At 34.9% G+C, this 17,865-nt stretch overlaps 1 protein-coding gene across 3 annotated transcripts; it reads left to right on the plus strand.

The window, feature by feature from the left end:
- Positions 1-4,821: 4,821 nt before the first annotated feature.
- LOC128554557 (zinc metalloproteinase nas-14-like) lies at positions 4,822-15,776 on the plus strand. Of its 3 annotated transcripts, XM_053535840.1 has the most exons (10): positions 4,879-4,955; positions 7,012-7,053; positions 8,893-9,024; positions 10,422-10,479; positions 11,172-11,254; positions 11,776-11,829; positions 12,075-12,147; positions 12,606-12,732; positions 13,546-13,727; positions 14,043-15,776. In XM_053535840.1, exons 3-10 carry the CDS (start codon positions 8,899-8,901, stop codon positions 14,585-14,587), a joined length of 1,248 nt encoding a protein of 415 aa, XP_053391815.1. In that variant the 5' UTR covers positions 4,879-4,955; positions 7,012-7,053; positions 8,893-8,898; the 3' UTR covers positions 14,588-15,776. The 3 variants fall into 3 exon arrangements, with proteins under 3 accessions (XP_053391804.1, XP_053391815.1, XP_053391810.1); XM_053535829.1 differs by lacking the exon at positions 7,012-7,053 and having other exon boundaries at positions 4,822-4,955; XM_053535835.1 differs by lacking the exon at positions 4,879-4,955 and having other exon boundaries at positions 6,894-7,053.
- Positions 15,777-17,865: the final 2,089 nt, after the last annotated feature.

The raw sequence follows: 17,865 nt of genomic DNA on the forward strand, positions 1-17,865 counted from the left end.
TAGTTCGCTTCAAATGACTAAGAGATAGGCTTTCACACGTTGACTGATATAACTCTCATGAAGTTTGTTTCAGACTGACTGAATGTAAACGGATTACTGAAATATTTAGCTGATTGTACGACAAAACACGTGTCTCCATCATTTCAAAAGCTATCACAATCTGAAATGACGTATAAGAGCGGGTAGATATAAATTAAACAAGAAGAACCCTGTATAAAGTACTATTATTTATATTCATCAGAATCATGAAATTTCTATATAGTAGGCCTACTGTATTAGAAATCGTAATACTATTTGAAATTTCAGTAAGCGGCCAGTTCTCAGCAAATTCCAAATCAAGATTGCATATATCAATAGACTGTGCAAATGAAAAACTCTAAGACTTATCAAATGTATTTATATAAATGCAGCTATGCACTTTGCATTAGGTAGACTTAGTAAGAATATCTATCAAAAGAACATAAATGAACGAATAAAACAATATGAGCCGTGCCATGACAAAACCAACATAGTGGCTTTGCGACCAGCATGGATCCAGACCAGCCTGCGCATCCGCGCAGTCTGGTCAGGATCCATGCTGTTCGCTAACAGTTTCTCCAATTCCAATAGGCTTTAAAAGCGAACAGCATGGAGCCTGACCAGACTGCGCGGATGCGCAGGCTGGTCTGGATCCATGCTGGTCGCAAACCCACTATGTTGGTTTTCCCATGGCACGGCTCATATGTACTTGCCACCACCGGGAAAGCACCTTCATTTTCAGAAAGTTATCTCTACCGTAATAGCATTTTTATACACCCGAAGGGACGTATTGTGTTATAGCCCCGGTGACCGTCCGTCCGTCCGTTAGCAATTTCGAGTCCGCTCTGTAACTCTTGAACCCCTTGAAGGGTTTAAAAGAAACTTGACACATATGTTCACCACACCGAGACGACGTGCAGAGTGCACGTTTTGGATGTCTCGCTTCAAGGACAAGGTCACACTTAGGGGTCAAAGGTCATATCAGTTTGTTTTGTTTCCGCTCTGTAACTCTTGAACTGCTTGAAGGATTTCAAATAAACTTGGCACAAAAAATATTAATGTTCACCACACCGAGACGACATTCAGAGCGCATATTTCGGATGACTCGTTTCAAAGTCAAGGTCACACTTAGGGGTCAAAGGTCATATATGACTTTGCTTTGTGTATATTGCTCTGCGTTGCAGTACTCCTGTTTTTTTATTTGGTAGATCCCTTTTTTGTTCACTTACAATATTTTTTTTGAATTACTTCCCTTTTATGTTACTACAAATAGCTTGTTTTGAAACTTTTTTACAATTGGCGTAGGGAAAAACGAAGACCACTTTTCAGTGGTACAACATGGATGGTACGTCCAATTATTAGGTGTATTTTGACATACCTGTACCTGGTAAGGATTTTTAGTGGACTTGAATATTTTTTGCGGACTTAGAATTATTTTTGAATTTCTCCCCTTTGCTGTGCCTGTCCTTTGGGCTTCAGCAGTCAAGTTCTTTAAATTTTGCTCCCATCCTCTGATGTAACCCTTCGGGCGCCTATTGCCCCGCTTGGCGGAGCTCTTGTTAGAGAATACATTGATAAGGTATTCTCGAATACAGCCTTTACTTTGGCTCATACCGAACTAACTGTCAGTATGGTGTACCATTTAAGGTGGAAATTTTACTTAGCGTGCTTGCATATTTTAAAATATACATGCTTTACAACATAATGAGTGCATGCATAAATATATATGTATGAAATGTTCCATGAGAAGAACTGTATTAGTGACATAAAAATCAAGACTGAGTAACAAAATATTCATGAAGAACATTCTTTTACCTTTCAAATCTGAAAATTTGAACAAAAAATCTATTTTAAGAGTTACAATGCCTTAAAGAAAGTCACCGAAGGCATTTTGACGTCGTCGTGCATAGCATGTAGTATCATTAATGGAACAAATTGTGTGTATCGCTTACTTAACAATATACATTTAAATTTTTCGGAAAGGTTTAAAATGATTTTATTGAAAAATAACTTGAACGTATATTTTTGGTTTCAGCACGGGCCCTTCTATCTATACATGTACCTTACTATAGTTTCATGATGCATGGGTGCTTTGGAATTTCCGTTGCCATGTCAACACAAATAACATTTATTTGTGAAATATGGTAGATTTTGATTTGACTTAGATAACTTTATTACAATATACTTTTTTTTCTAGTTTCAGCATGAACATAAGAAAAACAATGATTTTCCAGTATTTTAAACTACTTATTATGCAATAAGTGTATCATGTCACTTATACAGGTTTTCTCAAGGAACGGCCCATATTTATATATGTACGTACACGTATGCATTTTATACATGCACGCGTAAATATGTAGGTGCATGCATAAATGGACATGCACGCAAATATAAACGACAGTATTGTACGTCCGACGAAATACTACAATTTAATAATACACACTTTAAGAAATATGTTTAACCTCCGACTGTTCTTAAGCACTCACTAAAATACAATATCAAATCTCAGTCTTATTTTGTAAAGGACATAATTATTAAAACAATCAAGTATAATTTTACAAAAACGCATGGGTTTATTTAGATCAGAAACATGATTGTTTATGACAAATTATTTCCTTATCAGCAATGTTGTCAGTTCATATCGTCAAAACAGACGAACACAGAATAAAAGTTGTATTAAAAACTTTGTACATAGTATAATATCGTTATACATCACCTGAAATTTAACAAATCAGTCAATAAGTGAGGATGGACAATTATCATATAAATGAATAAAAAAAATCAATAAATGAGCCGTGCCATGAGAAAACCAACAGAGTGGCTTTGCGACCAGCATGGATCCAGACCAGCCTGCGCATCCGCGCAGTCTGGTCATGATCCATGCTGTTTGCTAACAGTTTCTCTAATTCAATAGGCTTTGAAAGCGAACAGCATGGATCCTGGCCAGACTGCGCGGATGCGCAGGCTGGTCTGGATCCATGCTGGTCGCAAAGCCACTATGTTGGTTTTCTCATGGCACGGCTCAAATAAATAATCACATTATATACATTGTGCATGCTAGGTCTTCGATAAATGTACAACTGTACATGTATAAACCTTGTAACAAAGACGAAATGAAACTCATTTCTACATCAATCGGTCACCGTGGCCCAGTGGTTAAGGCGTCCGCCTCGAGATCGAGAGGTCAAAGGTTCGAGCCCCATGGGGAGTGTTCGTCCGGGGGATGTTTGTCATGGGACTCGTTCCGAAAAGGCCGGCTCGTGAGCCGCGAGCTAGTTAAATGAATGGTCTATCCGCCTGGCTACTGTGATAATGGTAGGAGTTGGAATGTAATTGGTACGCACAATAAAGGTGTCTCATAAGCCAAATTGACTGGCCCTTTCAATAGGGGTGACACTATAATAAACAAGACCTTTCTAACGAATTGAAACACTAACATAGTCTTTCATATCTTCATATTCTGGTAAAGTTTGTAGCTGACAACCTAAGTCTAGTAGAGTAAAATGAGAGCTAAGATCAATCGGTATTATATCTAAGAAGATCTGTCTGTAATACAGCGCGCTTCACTATTCGGCGATTTGACAGTAAAATGACTATATGTCTCAATAAGAGACCTCTACTTTAAAAGGAGATTGTTACCACACATGCAGATGCTAACGGTAACGATATATTTTGAGTTTCAAGTCATTATCTTATATAGTACCAAAGTTATGTCTAGAAAACGAAGTTTGTCAAAAAGTTTAAGTATGAAAGGGACATAATTCTGTCAAAAATACATTCAGAGTTATGGTGATTGTAACCACACATGCAGATGATGATGATTATAAAGAAATATGTTTTTTAATTTCAAGTCATTATCTTTTAAAGTACTAAAGATATGTCTATAAACGGAGCTTTCGAAAAAACTTAACATGAAAATAATTCCAAGAATAACAACTTTCTGACCTTGAACTGATGTATAATGGGCCAGGCCCCTGCACATACTTTTTTTGTATACAGGACAATGTTTATGTGAACTTACAGTATGATATAAGCAATAGTAACAAAGAGATGACAGAAAAACAAAGGTTGCCGAAAAACTTTAACCGCCTCCCCCCCCCCCCCCCCCCCCACCCAACCACACGCTGACGCCGATTCTGACGCCGGGGCGAGTAGAATAGACCCCCTATTCTCCTAATAGTTGAGCTAAAAACGATTAATTTAAAATCATTAAAATGGTCGTTAAACATTGTTAAAAAGATCATTAAATTGGATACAAAAATGATCTTTCTCATTGAACTTAAAGCGACATAAACAAAAAATGTAAAGACTTTGGAGTGGTCTTAAAGAATGTACTAATCAAACTTTTCCTTGAGCGCGAATCTTTAAAACTTATGTAATAAGCCACAAAAAAAAATATTAAAAAGACATATTGTACTGACTGAAACGATTGTACTTAATCACAAAGTCATATGTTATTGCTACCTTCATTTATACATACTTCTTGTTTATCTAGTCCTTCCTGATTTGATAGTTTATATCCTGTAAAGACTTTGGTAAGGATCTTTTGCACCGTTATCAACCTTGCAGAATTGTTTTTTAAAGATTATTTTGAATGACGTGTATTAATTTTATATTTGTATGACTACGTGAAAAGTAGCAATCAGTCCGGAAAATAATCTTTGAAACGTGCATATAAGAAGTTTATTAAGTACAATAGATGAAATTTGTTTTTGAAAAGGACCCTCTTCAAAGAATATTTTTCACTTTCAATAAAAAACTTTATTACCTCATATCTTTCATAATTTGCGTCTGTTCCTTATGTATAAACAAGGTGACCTCATCCTGGCTAGTTATATAACCTCAAATTCTCGAACTAGTGCCAGACAGTGAAGACATATATATTAAGAATTGTGCACTAACAGGCATAATTTTAGTTACTAGATTACGGTTTGATGGTAAGTACCATTTAAAATTTTCTCTAAAAAAAAAAGACTTCTTCTTGTGTTTGTCCAACTATTAAATAATAGCAGGAGTAATAAATTGACAAATAAAACGGCATAATTGATTCATATCTCATTTCTTCGCAATATAGTAAAACTGACTGAATCTGAAATAACTTAACGACTCTTGCAGTACGTCGACGATATACGTGCGAAATGAAAACCAAAGAAAAGCGACATGATCGATGGAAGAGATACGCTCTTATCTTACCTATAAATAGAACATATTTCATACATACTAAATGCTGAAAGTATATTGAAAATAGTAAAATAAAATCCATAGGATCCATGCAAATTACAAATCTGTGAAAAAAATAGGATAAAAAAGGACCGGATACGCCTTCCAATATAACTACTCAAATTATTTCAGATTTTGAATGCTATTTATAGAAAGCATTACATATCACTGATTTCATAATAAACATTTATTTACTAATGCGGAAGAATGAGGTTAACTGATGAAAACAAATGAGTGGGCGTTTGGGTCCAATGTTCAAAACAAATTTATGACATTATGCAAATAGAATCTAACACAGTTGAACAAATTTTTGATCCTAGACACTAAGATATTCTGCAATGATCTAAATATGTCGTAGTTATCTGTTTGTTGAAGTAACTAGGTGATCTCTGTTCAGTTCACGTGTACTTGTCATCCCTAAAAACGTTAAATTATGCAACGGCTTGAAATTAAAAAAAAAACGTATACTAAATTACGCCATTAACCAGTGTTCATATCTATTTATAAACATGACGATAGTAACTTTAATTAACTTTAAATGGACCATTAACGTCAACGTGAACGTATGATAGGACAAAAAAGTTAACGATAGCTGACCAATCGTATATTCATGACGTTGTAAATATTAACGTATAAACATATGTAATTACACATTTTAAGTAATAAAACGGACATGTGTAAGACTGTGAACGTGATGTGAATAATCGTTGGTATCTTTTCAACTGAACGTTTTTATAACAAATTATTTGAACAACAGAAAAGTATCAAAATAATATGAGCCGTGCCATGGGAAAACCAACATAGTGGGTATGCGACCAGCATGGATCCAGGCCAGCCTGCGCATCCGCGCAGTCTGGTCAGGATCCATGCTGTTCGCTAACAGTTTCTCTAATTCCAGTAGGCTTTGAAAGCGAACAGCATGGATTCTGACCAGACTGCGCGGATGCGCAGGCTGGTCTGGATCCTTGCTGGTCGCATACCCACTATGTTGGTTTTCTCATGGCACGGCTCATATAAGAAATTAAATTACGAACGATTATTACATACGGCGAATTATCGAATAATTGGAGTGAAATGTATCTTGTATTTTCATATATGTGATATTTTTCACTGATAAGAAACTAAAAAATGGGTTAATTTAGTCAAAACATGACTTGAAATAAAAAGAAAAATTGTTTGCTTTACATGCAAGATCAAAATATCTTTCCCTTGTGAAATCTTTGCATCTGGTGTTCATTCGTGAAAGATATTTCAATCTAACATTGAAACAAACAAATATCCTCTTTTTATTTTGATATTTTATGCTAGATATATCAAAACTGATTTATTGTTATATAGTTTTTGTTCTATTTATAAATATAAGATTATATTTAGATGTATACACATCAGGGAATTACCCTTAGTCGACCTACATTGCATCCATAATTAACATAAATTTTGCACGACATCCTTAAGAATGCAAATTTAAATAAAAAAATATCAACAAAACCCATTTAACTATGATAAATTCATTAGAAAAAAGACGGAAAATCACATAAAATGACAAAAGTTTGATTGATAATTAGTACAAAAACTTTTACATTTTATCTTAAGGTTGTTAATAAAACTGATTAATTGCCCGGTAACCTTGTAAGGAAAAAGGAATTAGGAACTTATCCTGTATGGTCCAAATTTCTCATTCGCTAACCATATATGCTGTCGGCGGAATGCATTATGTTAGTTCACATCCGGGATTTTAACTGTTATATTAAACTTTATTTTGACTGGCTTTAGATATGGGACGCACTTTGCCACTTTGAAAGATAACGCAATAAGGTAAGATATTTACTTTTTTAAAGTATTGAATCTAAATTCTGAACAAGATACTTTAATATGAGAAATATTTTAATATGAGAATTTTACTGCCCTATAATATCCTATAGGGTATATGTCGTTCTATGAATGTACAAGTATTTTATAATACTCTTTTGTCTAAACTATTAACTCATATTACCGAAATCAAAATTAACAAGCAAGAAAACAAAACTGCTGTTGCACCTGCCGTCAGAATAACTATGACAATACACCTTTTACGTTACACCGCCTATGACAATAGACAGTATGCATATTTTGAAATTATTAGACGTCGAACTCCTCTTTCACGAACCTTTCTCATTTCAGATCTCAGTATTTTATTGCAAAATAATAATCTGTAAGCAATATCCTTAAAGATACGTTATGATCCACCAATATGCGATGTCCCAGGCAAAACATTCCTCGCTGAACTAAAGAATTACACTACTGACACGGAAAAATTATATGACTAATGAATCAATTTATTCAAAACATAACGTCCCAATTCAGAGTCCTAAATACAATGATATAGCACAATGTGATCAAAATGGCCATGTAATGGATCCAAGTTCTATACGATATATCGAGGATTTGTCACAGGGCTATTTAATAGCATAGTCATTTTAAAATATCTAAGTAAAGTATTATGTAAAAAAATCTAACTTGCCTTAAAATATGTACTCGGCGTTTTACATTCATACTAACTTTTGTTGCGGCGCCGTAGAATTACCCGTCACGAAAAATGAGTAAAATCTGATGAATTACCGTAATACCTGGCCAATTCATACCTTTCAAATGTTGTGTAGGATTGTGTAATAATTTAACGGGGAGGAATGACCATAAAATGACATATTTATTGTTATTTATCAAATAATCAAGGCCCTTGAGTTGTATCATGGGTCAGGGGAGCTGAATCACCCACACCACGAGTGCGTCTGCCTGAGTGTTTATCTGAATGATGAACCGTGGTAAATTATACGATAAACCAAAATAATTTCCTGTTTGTTTCGTTCTTTTATACTCATTGAAATATTTTGGTAAAGTGCCACTAAAGAGGCATCAAGCCAGTTGTGGTCTGCCTTACATTGGCTTTTGTCTGCTTTCGATTTAGAAAATATGCAACGGTGTGAATATAAAAATGAAAACCGTCTCAGTAAATCGAGGGCTTGGTGCAAAACTATTGTATCTTGTTCTTTATTTATATACACTTACAATAGTTTTGCATCAAGCCCTCGAAATGCAGACTGCATTCTAGCAGTGACTTGGTGTGATTAAAGCTCCCGTGTTACACGATATGCGCAATAAACGATAAGATCTATATACTTAAAACTTGTTTAGATGCATCATAAAAGCATCTTTATTACAAAGTCACTAATTTTATTCCTGGACGGCTTTGTATGATAAATATATTTCCGTGTCCTTCAAGTAATAGAGGAAAAGGAAACAAATTAACATAAAATTGCTATCTTTTTCATGTATAAAGGGAAGCTACACTTCACGGTGTAGCGTAGTTTATGACTGTACTGGGAGGTGGGGCAGATAGAAATTTAGCAAATATTTATCTTTTTGGCCATTTCGAACGAACCCTTCACATTTCGTTACCATTCGTTAATCTTATACATCTGTTTTCACTGACTGTTTTATAGAAAAATTATTTCCAATGCAACGCTTATACATTTGTTTTACAATTCAATGATTATCTCTTATGTTGTACAAATAAATAAGGTCATCCCATGACCATTTAACAACAGATATGTGTTAAGTTTTCTCTCCCAGTAAGGGTCATAAATATTGTTATAAAAATTTGTATGTATATTACAGATAACAATGGCGCTAGGACCTGTAAGCTTTTACCATCTGACGTCACTGTTGGTACTATGTGTTGTTCCTTCTACAGAATCTCTGCCAGTGCGAGTCAGAGGAACCAACCCACGTGTGTTTCCTATACTGGAAGTAGGTCATAATCTAATCATGTTCATAAAACTCACAATTGTCTTTAGACTAACTGTTTTGACAAAATATCACTATTTATACATCCACAATGAAATACAATTAAATCAAATGTCATAGTGTGACATCCACCAAACGTTTGATACGCAGACTTGGACTGCATTGAAAGGAATCAGATTTAATTTGAAAATGATAGATGGCAACAAATGAAAGTCAAGAACTTAAGACCTATTATTATATCTTCAGAATTATGATACATTTATCTCCCTTTTTATATTTAATATTGCCCCCTCTCATTTTGAATAAGAAAAGGCAATAATTTTCGATCTCTTGAAGGTATTTTATATTTTATAGTACTTAAAATATAAATATTTGAATAAACTGTGAAGTACAGTGCAACCTCTGCTGAGCAACACCCTTTGGGAGATGCAGATATTGACCCCTGTTGAGAGGTTGTTTCTCTATAGAGGTTAAATAGACAGTAAATTTCAGGTATGGGAAATTTTAATGATGCTGTTGTGGAGATGTTTTTGCTGTAGAGGGCCGCTCTGGAGAGGTTGCACTGTATAAGAACCGTAACCCTGCCTCGAACTGAATCATCCGCCATATTGTTATAAGTTTTCTCCATACAACAACTTTCACACCATTTGACATAATGGAACTATATATACGAAGGAAGGAAGTAACTAGAATAGATCTAAATTGAATTTTTAAAGTCATCTTTCCTCTGCTCTCAGTATTTCTCATTTTTGTTTGAATAATAATTTCTAAAACACTATAGTAAGAAAGCTAATACAATGATAATTAGCGAAGAGGAAACACGCAATGCAAGAACTCTTTGTCTTAAATAGTCCTAAAATAATCTTTCTTGTTCGCATTCAAGTTAGGATAATAACTTTGTAATTATTTGTTAAAGTACATTTAACCTCCAGTTTAACTTTGAAGGATACGATGAGTATAATTAATTATCAGTACAACCTGCCCTCGTTAAGTCTTTAGTGGGATGGGAGTATAAATCACCTTTAGTGGTTATTACTCACAATTAAGTGATTGCTCTGATTGGTTGTTATCAAAACAAAAGAAGTAAAGTTGAAAAAAGTTTACTTTTTTAATTGTTCCTTGATTACATTCATTTTTATATAATTTCAAAATAAAATCTGTAAGAAGATCCTTCTGAAGCATACACTGCAACCGAGCAAAATAATAGCAGTCTCGGTTAGATTGAGTAGCTTCTTGAGAGGCAATGGAAAGTGCAACACCGCTCATAAAACAGACGCTACATATCAAAAAAGAAAAGCAGCTTGGTACCTATCAAATTTTAAAACTAAATTATCATGTAAATTTAAACCTTGTTATGCTATTTATTAATTATTTGACTTGAACTGTATTGTGTTTTACAGGATCCTGTGGCTACAACAACTGCTCCGCCAGTCAAACCAGACCCTTTAGAAAATATAGGTTGGTATAGTTTATCATACAAATAAACAAAATAAAGTTTCTGTTTTATATAAGTCATAATATATTATTAAGTGTATTGAGTGTTGTTTTATTGCACTTTCATTGATTTGAAAACATGTAAGCTTGAAATAAAATAGTCTTTTTTTTACATTTGTGTGGCTGGCTTCAAATGATATATGTAACACTGCGGTTGTACCGTCTATGTTTGTATGTTTTAGACTGTTATTACAGGATTGCATTAGGGTCGTTCATCCATCAGATTATCTGTTCCTGTGATAGATAACATGAAATACAAGTGAATATCTGGAGTACATTAAGAACCATGGTCATGAACGGGAAAATATACTAACCAATTTCAATCGCATGTTTCTCATCTAAAACGCGCAGTTCGGTAAATAGGTACTATGCATATTGTACAAGTATAATTTATCTTCATAGAGTTTTTAACAAGTTTTATCACTGTAGATTGGGTAAAATTTACGATGGTTTTACTTTCACTAATATAACTGATCGCGAGTTCAAAAGATTCCTAATTTTATGCTACATCCAGTCTTTAAACACCAAAACTGACGGATCGCGATTTCTTGGCATCGCGAAAAAGGCTAATACTTTAACCAACCATGAAACAGATAAATAAAGCTCCAGCGAAAAATGCCCAGTCTACAGTATTTGTTCTGTCATGTTTTATTCAGGTGTTGAGCCAAGTCAGGGTTATCTAATAGAAGGAGATATACGTATATGGCATGGTTTTCCTTTACGAGAAAGCACAAATATTGTAAGTTGACAATTGTTATAATATATGCATTTAACTCATGAAAATACCTTTCCTTTTTTGGAGAACATTCTAGACATTTACATACCATATTTGTTACTTGATATTACTGAAAAGTGAGCAAGGTGAACAACGTCTTTGAGAATTTGAGATTTCTAGTCTCTGAAAACAAGTCAGAAGTAGTCCCTTACTTGATTGCTTGTTTCAATAGCAAATCAGTACAGGAAGAGAAACTGGGGGAGTAAGTTCACGTATAATTGTTGTATTCAATGAGAAATTAGATAATGGCAATGCTCTTGTCCGAGATACCGTAAGAAGGAATAATATTTCATTAACGCTGTAAATGCATTTTAAACTTCCCCTAAATATATCTTGCTATTTGTATCAGAGATATATGCGTTCAGTATATTGCAAAATCTGTATTCTGCTGCTTAGGAATATTCTGCGTCTTTAGCAAAGAATACTGATTGTTTGAACATGCATGTAAATTATATAACATTCATCATTTTTGCTTATTATTTCAGGACACAAGTTCAGATCAAAAGTCTTATGGATATTCAATGCAAAATTCACATCAGGTAAAACAAACAACGATGTACAAGATATTCACAACTTCCCTACAGAAATACCCTAGTAGAATTGAGTAGTGCGACGATTAAAAGTTTTCTTTCGGTTATCTTACTAGTAATTCTAAAATTCAAAAGTTCAATCTATTTGTTTCATATGAAATTAAACACATCTTGATGTTCTTATATCAGTTTAGATGAATATTAATTGCTCTAAGTACTTAGACGTATCTTCATAATGTTTTAATGATTTTCAGTTAAGAAATTCAGTTTCAACAGACGAAACATGGTTGGAAAAAGTCATTCCATATGAAATAGATTCAACATTCAGTACGTACATTTTCAATATATTTTTTAAAAGAGATGCATCAGTTTTTACCAGACATCAGATTTCACTTGCTGCTGAAGTTCGCAGTTTTGTTTAAAGACCCAATACACGATTCTATTATATTTGAGTGATGACAGTTGTACATGCTTTGCACTGCATCAATATTCTTGAGATACGAGGTTTAAACAATGATTACTGAATGAGATAAAGCATCATTAAGAACAGTTTCTGATAACATTGTTCAATACGGATATTATATTAGAGCATTGAACTGAGCACTTGTCAACTCAATATGTAACTGTATTATAACGGTATTCCAGCGGAACCATTTGTCTTTGGTCTCGGATCTCACTCGACACTAAGCGCATAGCGTGCTCCAGGTCTGATTAAACCCACTCTAGTCACGCACAACATACAAGATCAAGCTTGTGATATAATATTCACAATAATTGTGTTTCAGATTCGACAGAAAAGCAGGTCATATTAGATGCCATAAATGAAATAATGGCAGGGGTGAACAGATGTATTATATTTGTTCCGAGAGAAAAGCAGGAAGACTTTTTATATATCGCTGGGCAAGATTCGGGGTAACATGCTATACGAGTTTAATTCTCTTTTTCAGTCTTTAACCTTTATCCTGCTAGCAGCAAATGATTTTGCCTTTGCGACCAGTGCAGACCAAGATCAACCTTGTGCAAGCTGATCATTGTCTGCACTGTTCGCTATTCATTCAGTAAATATTTTCAATGAACACCCTTTCGAATAATAAATGGTATTGTCCAAATTCAATAATGGACCAGTCCATTTTAGAACTTTAGCAGGCTATAGGTTAAAATACCGTAAAAGGTAAAGCTGTCATAGCGAATGTGGTTTTCCTATGTTTCTTTAATTGGAAGAGCATTGTTATTACTATAGAATTGGAACAAGATCAGGTGATAGACAAACATACAGCTGAAAGAACCGTATTCAAAGATAAACTTGAATAATATGATAATAATTATGCTGTACCGTATCTCTCTTTCAACGTTTCGTTTAGTATCTATCGTACGGTTTTTCATAGCATTGTAACTTAATTTAACGGAATGATAATTTTGTATGATTTGTCACCAAACAAAAAATCAGTTCCATATGATACTAAAATAATACTCGTCAAAAAGAAATGATATAAAGGCCTTACTTTACTTTTTCGCATAATCAACTGAATTTAACTCCTTACGGTTGTTTTGCTCTTGATCGTTCAATGCAGTTTCCAATTGTGTTTTATTATTGTTTTCTGTATGTATTACTTTGTCTCTGGAAATATTTGTACATATCAGCACATACTGTACGGTTTTGGACGACTGCACTGCTGTTCTTCTTTCTGTAAACTAAATATCCCAATGTCTTTTTTCTGAATGTAGTTGTTCGAGCAGTGTTGGCAAGCAAGGTGGTAACCAGACAGTTTCAATTTCACGTGCATCACAATGCGTATCAAAAGGAATCATTATGCATGAGTTACTGCACGCTCTTGGCTTTTGGCACGAGCACAGTCGACCAGACAGAGACAAATACATAGAAATTCTTCATCATAATATAAGACTAGGTATACATGAGTTTTATTTCGAAACTTCGATGTCCAACATATTTTTTTTAAGGAAACATTTTCATTTAAATGGGAAACATGTTCATTTAAATGTACTCAAGATATCTTGTATTTTTTCTCTGTTCGTAAATATGAAGTTAAATGACATTAAATGTTCAATTTGAAATTGTAGACAATATTTAAAAAGATAGTGTTTCCTTTTAAAGCCAATCCTCAAAACAATTTCTTCCGGAACAATTTCTCAAACATTTGTATCATAATTACAATGTCTAGTTTATGTCTTTGTTAAGATATTTGTCTCTCGTTTGTTTCTAGACCACATAGATGATTTTAAAATCAATCCAAATGGTAAAATGTTGACGGCATATGACTACTATTCCATAATGCATTACAAGACGAACCAATTTTCGAAATTATCAACAATAAAAACAATAAGAGTAATTCAACAAGGAATAGACGAAACGAAAGTAGGACAAAGAGAATATCTCAGCGACAAAGATAAGGAGAGAATAGTCCTGCTTTATCAATGTAAGAAGTTATTAAGATCTTCAGTTGATTCCGCCCAGTTTAAGCAGTACCCAGGAAATGCCTTCAGCGCATTTAGGACAACGCCTGGGAATCACGGGCATGCGTTCGTGCCGACTGCAGAGAATAAAGGAAATCCGCTTGAGGCAATGCCAACATCACCGGTAATAGATAACACAGGCAAAGAGTTAAACATTCCAGTTGTACCACAGACACCGGCAGTTAACACACATATTGAAGCAGTGAGCAGTAATTTAGTCGGAAATGTTGCAACAGAGACAGAGACAGTTTTGAAAAGTAATCTTACAGAGACAGAGGAAATTGGACGGAAATGAAAATAAATAATTTAATGGTGACTGTATGACTTTGTTTACGTGCTAGGTTAGCTATATAAATGCAGTTACTTCAACTAGGTTAACAACCAGGCAGTTTTTATCGTTTTCATTGCTTGCATAATAACTTAGAACTGATCTTCCGGGATATAGAGTACAGTGTAGTGTGTATGTGTACCGGCAGGATGAAATGAATCCAAATTGTTTCCTTGTTAACTATTATTTTGTCAATTAAACTGTTATTTCTAAAAATGGTTTCAACTATAGACTTGTGTTTGGACCACGTTTTGTGATTTCTGCTTATCTACATTAGCACCTCATCAATGCATATGCTAGAAAACATTCAGGTCGCGAAATTACACAAAGTTGTGCTTATAGTACTTAGGATAAGTCGACTCTGTGACAAAAAAAATATTTATTTTGTTGGGTTTTACGTCGAATCGGTACATTTTATACGTCATACATCGACTTTCCAGCTTTGATGGTGGAGGATGACCTCATTATTTCACCACGAGCGGGCACCTGGGTAGAACCACCGACCTTCCGTAAGCCAGCTGGATGGGTTCCTCACATGATGAATTCAACGCCCTGAGTGAGGCTTGAACCCACATCGATGAGGGGCAAGTGATTTGAAATCAGCGACCTTAACCACTCGGCCTCGGAGGTCCCAAATATCGCCGATTTTGCGCATATTCGGCAATCAATATATTTTCAAGCCAAACATCCTTATTCAAAACGGTGTTTCACTGCATATATAACATCGCTTATTTGAGATATTTTAAAACTGCAAACAGAACATCGCTTAGTTGACATAGTATATTGTTAAGCTAGTGTAGAACTGGCATAAGTAAATGGACCTATGACACTTTCTCCAGAAAGGTTTTGAAAATACCAGATGTAGTCGTTCAATTGCAAACACATCTAACTAATACAATTTGCTTGTTTTTTCATATATTTCACTATAGTGTATATTTCATTGAAGTTTACGTTATGGCTTACGCTTTTTTTATGTCTGTCAAATAATATAGTATAGCAGAGTTAATAGTCAATGAGAATTTATTGCCTTGGTAGGATTTCTGGTTAACAGTGTGTATTGCTTTTTAAAACTAATGTTGTCACGAGCTCTCATAGTCTTTATCAGTGGCAGTTTGAAACAAATGACCTAAATGTAAATAAATATTTATTATTTGTGTATTGTATTTATTTTTCCTTTAAATTTATAATGTTCTTGTTGCTGTAGACACATGACGGATTAGAACTACTATAAGTCCTAGGAGGTAAATTGCCCGTATGTTATGTTTGTTTTGTTAATAAAATCTTGATTAATGATTAGCAATGTTTTGTTAAGTTTCAAGGTTAATTGAAACCATTTAATAATGTATACAGTTCTTACTTTTCTCTTTCTAATTTAAGTTGCCTAATTGTATAATGGTGTATTGAGAAGTCTTTATCTTACTACTCCATTTGTTATTTAAGTTGGAAACCTGTTTAAAGGTGTATTGAGAATACTTTAACTTACTTATTCATTTATTGTTTAAGTTGCCGAATTGTTTGAAAGTGTATTGAAATTCTTTACATTATTATTTCCTTTGTTGTTTAAGCTGGAAACCTATTTGAAGGTGTATAGAGAACACTTGTCCTTGAGTTCCGGAGTTACATAATATTGCAAGCGTCGTAAGACTGACCAAGCAAGCATAACACGGTCCCATGTTGGGTGCCAAATGTCACAGGGTGATATGTACAGTCAGTCCGGGCCTCGAACCCGGGACCCTAGCTTACAGTGCGAATGCTCTACCGACTGAGCTAACCGGCTGTCTGACACATATTCTCCCGTTACGTGACAAAGTCCATACCGTGACACATACTACTCACTTTAAGAGTTCTTTCTGTTGGCTGCATATTTGAGGCAAGTTGAAATGAGAAAATTTTAAATGCTAATCACTTAAAGAGCTCTTTTTGTTACCTACGTATTTCCACTGTAATGACAAAATTCTTACATGATATTCACGTGAATGGTTCTTTTTGTTTCCTACGTGTTTGAGGTAGGCTGTAATAAAAATTCTTACATGCTTTTCAATTTAAGTGTTCTTTTTGTGTCCTACATGTTTGAGGCAGGCTGTAATAAGACAATTCTTACATGCTATTCATTTGAAGAGTTCTTTTTGTTTCCTAAATATTTGAGACAGACTATAATAAGAATATTCTTTCAAGCTATTCACTTTAAAAGGTTTTTAGTCCCCTACTGGTTGAAAACCAGTTTCGGGACTATAGGAATGCACTTTTCCGTCATTCCGTCCGTCCGTCTGTCCGTCCGTCCGTCCGCAATTTCGTGTCCGGTCCATAACTCTGTCATCCATGAAGGGATTTTAATATTACTTGGCACAAATGTTCCCCATGATGAGACGACGTGTCATGCGCAAAACCTGGACCCCTAGCTCAAAGGTCAAGGTCACAATTGGAGGTCAAAGGTCAACAGGGCTTTTTTCCTGTCCGGTCCACAACTCTCCCATCCTTGAAGGGATTTTAGTATTACTTGGCACAAATGTTCCCCATGATGAGATGATATGTCATGCGCAAATCCCGGACCCTAGCTCAAAGGTCAAGGTCACAATTGTAGGTCAAATGTCAACAGGGTTTTTTTCCTGTCCGGTCCACAACTCTCCCATCCATGAAGAGATTTTAATATTACTTGGCACAAATGTTCCCCATGAGGAGACGACGTGTCATGCGCAAAACCTGGACCCCTGGCTTAAAGGTCAAGGTCACAATTGGAGATCAAAGGTCAACAAGGCTTTTTTCCTGTCCGGTCCATAACTCTCCCATCTATGAAGGGATTTTAATATTACTTGGCACAAATGTACCTCATAATAAGACGATGTGTCATGCACAACTTTCAGACCCCTGGCTCAAAGGTCAAGGTCACACTTAGCTGTCAAATGTTAACATAGCATGAACAGGGTCTGTTTCGTGTCCGGTCCATAACTCTGACATTCATTAAGGGATTTTAATATCACTTAGCACAAGTGTTCCCCATGATGAGACGACGTGTCTTGCACAAATCCCGGACCCCTAGCTCAAAGGTCAAGGTCACAATTGGGGGTCAAAGGTCAACAGAGTTTTTTTCCTGTCCCGTCCATAACTCTGCCATCTATGAAGGGATTTTAATATTACTTGACACAAATGTTCCCCATGATGAAACAACATGTCATGCACAAAGCCCAGACCCTTAGCTCAAAGGTCAAGGTCACAATTGGAGGTCAAAGGTCAATAACGTTTTTTCC

The sequence above is a fragment of the Mercenaria mercenaria genome, chromosome 2 (genome assembly GCF_021730395.1).
Source record: "Mercenaria mercenaria strain notata chromosome 2, MADL_Memer_1, whole genome shotgun sequence".
Lineage (NCBI taxonomy): Eukaryota > Metazoa > Mollusca > Bivalvia > Venerida > Veneridae > Mercenaria > Mercenaria mercenaria.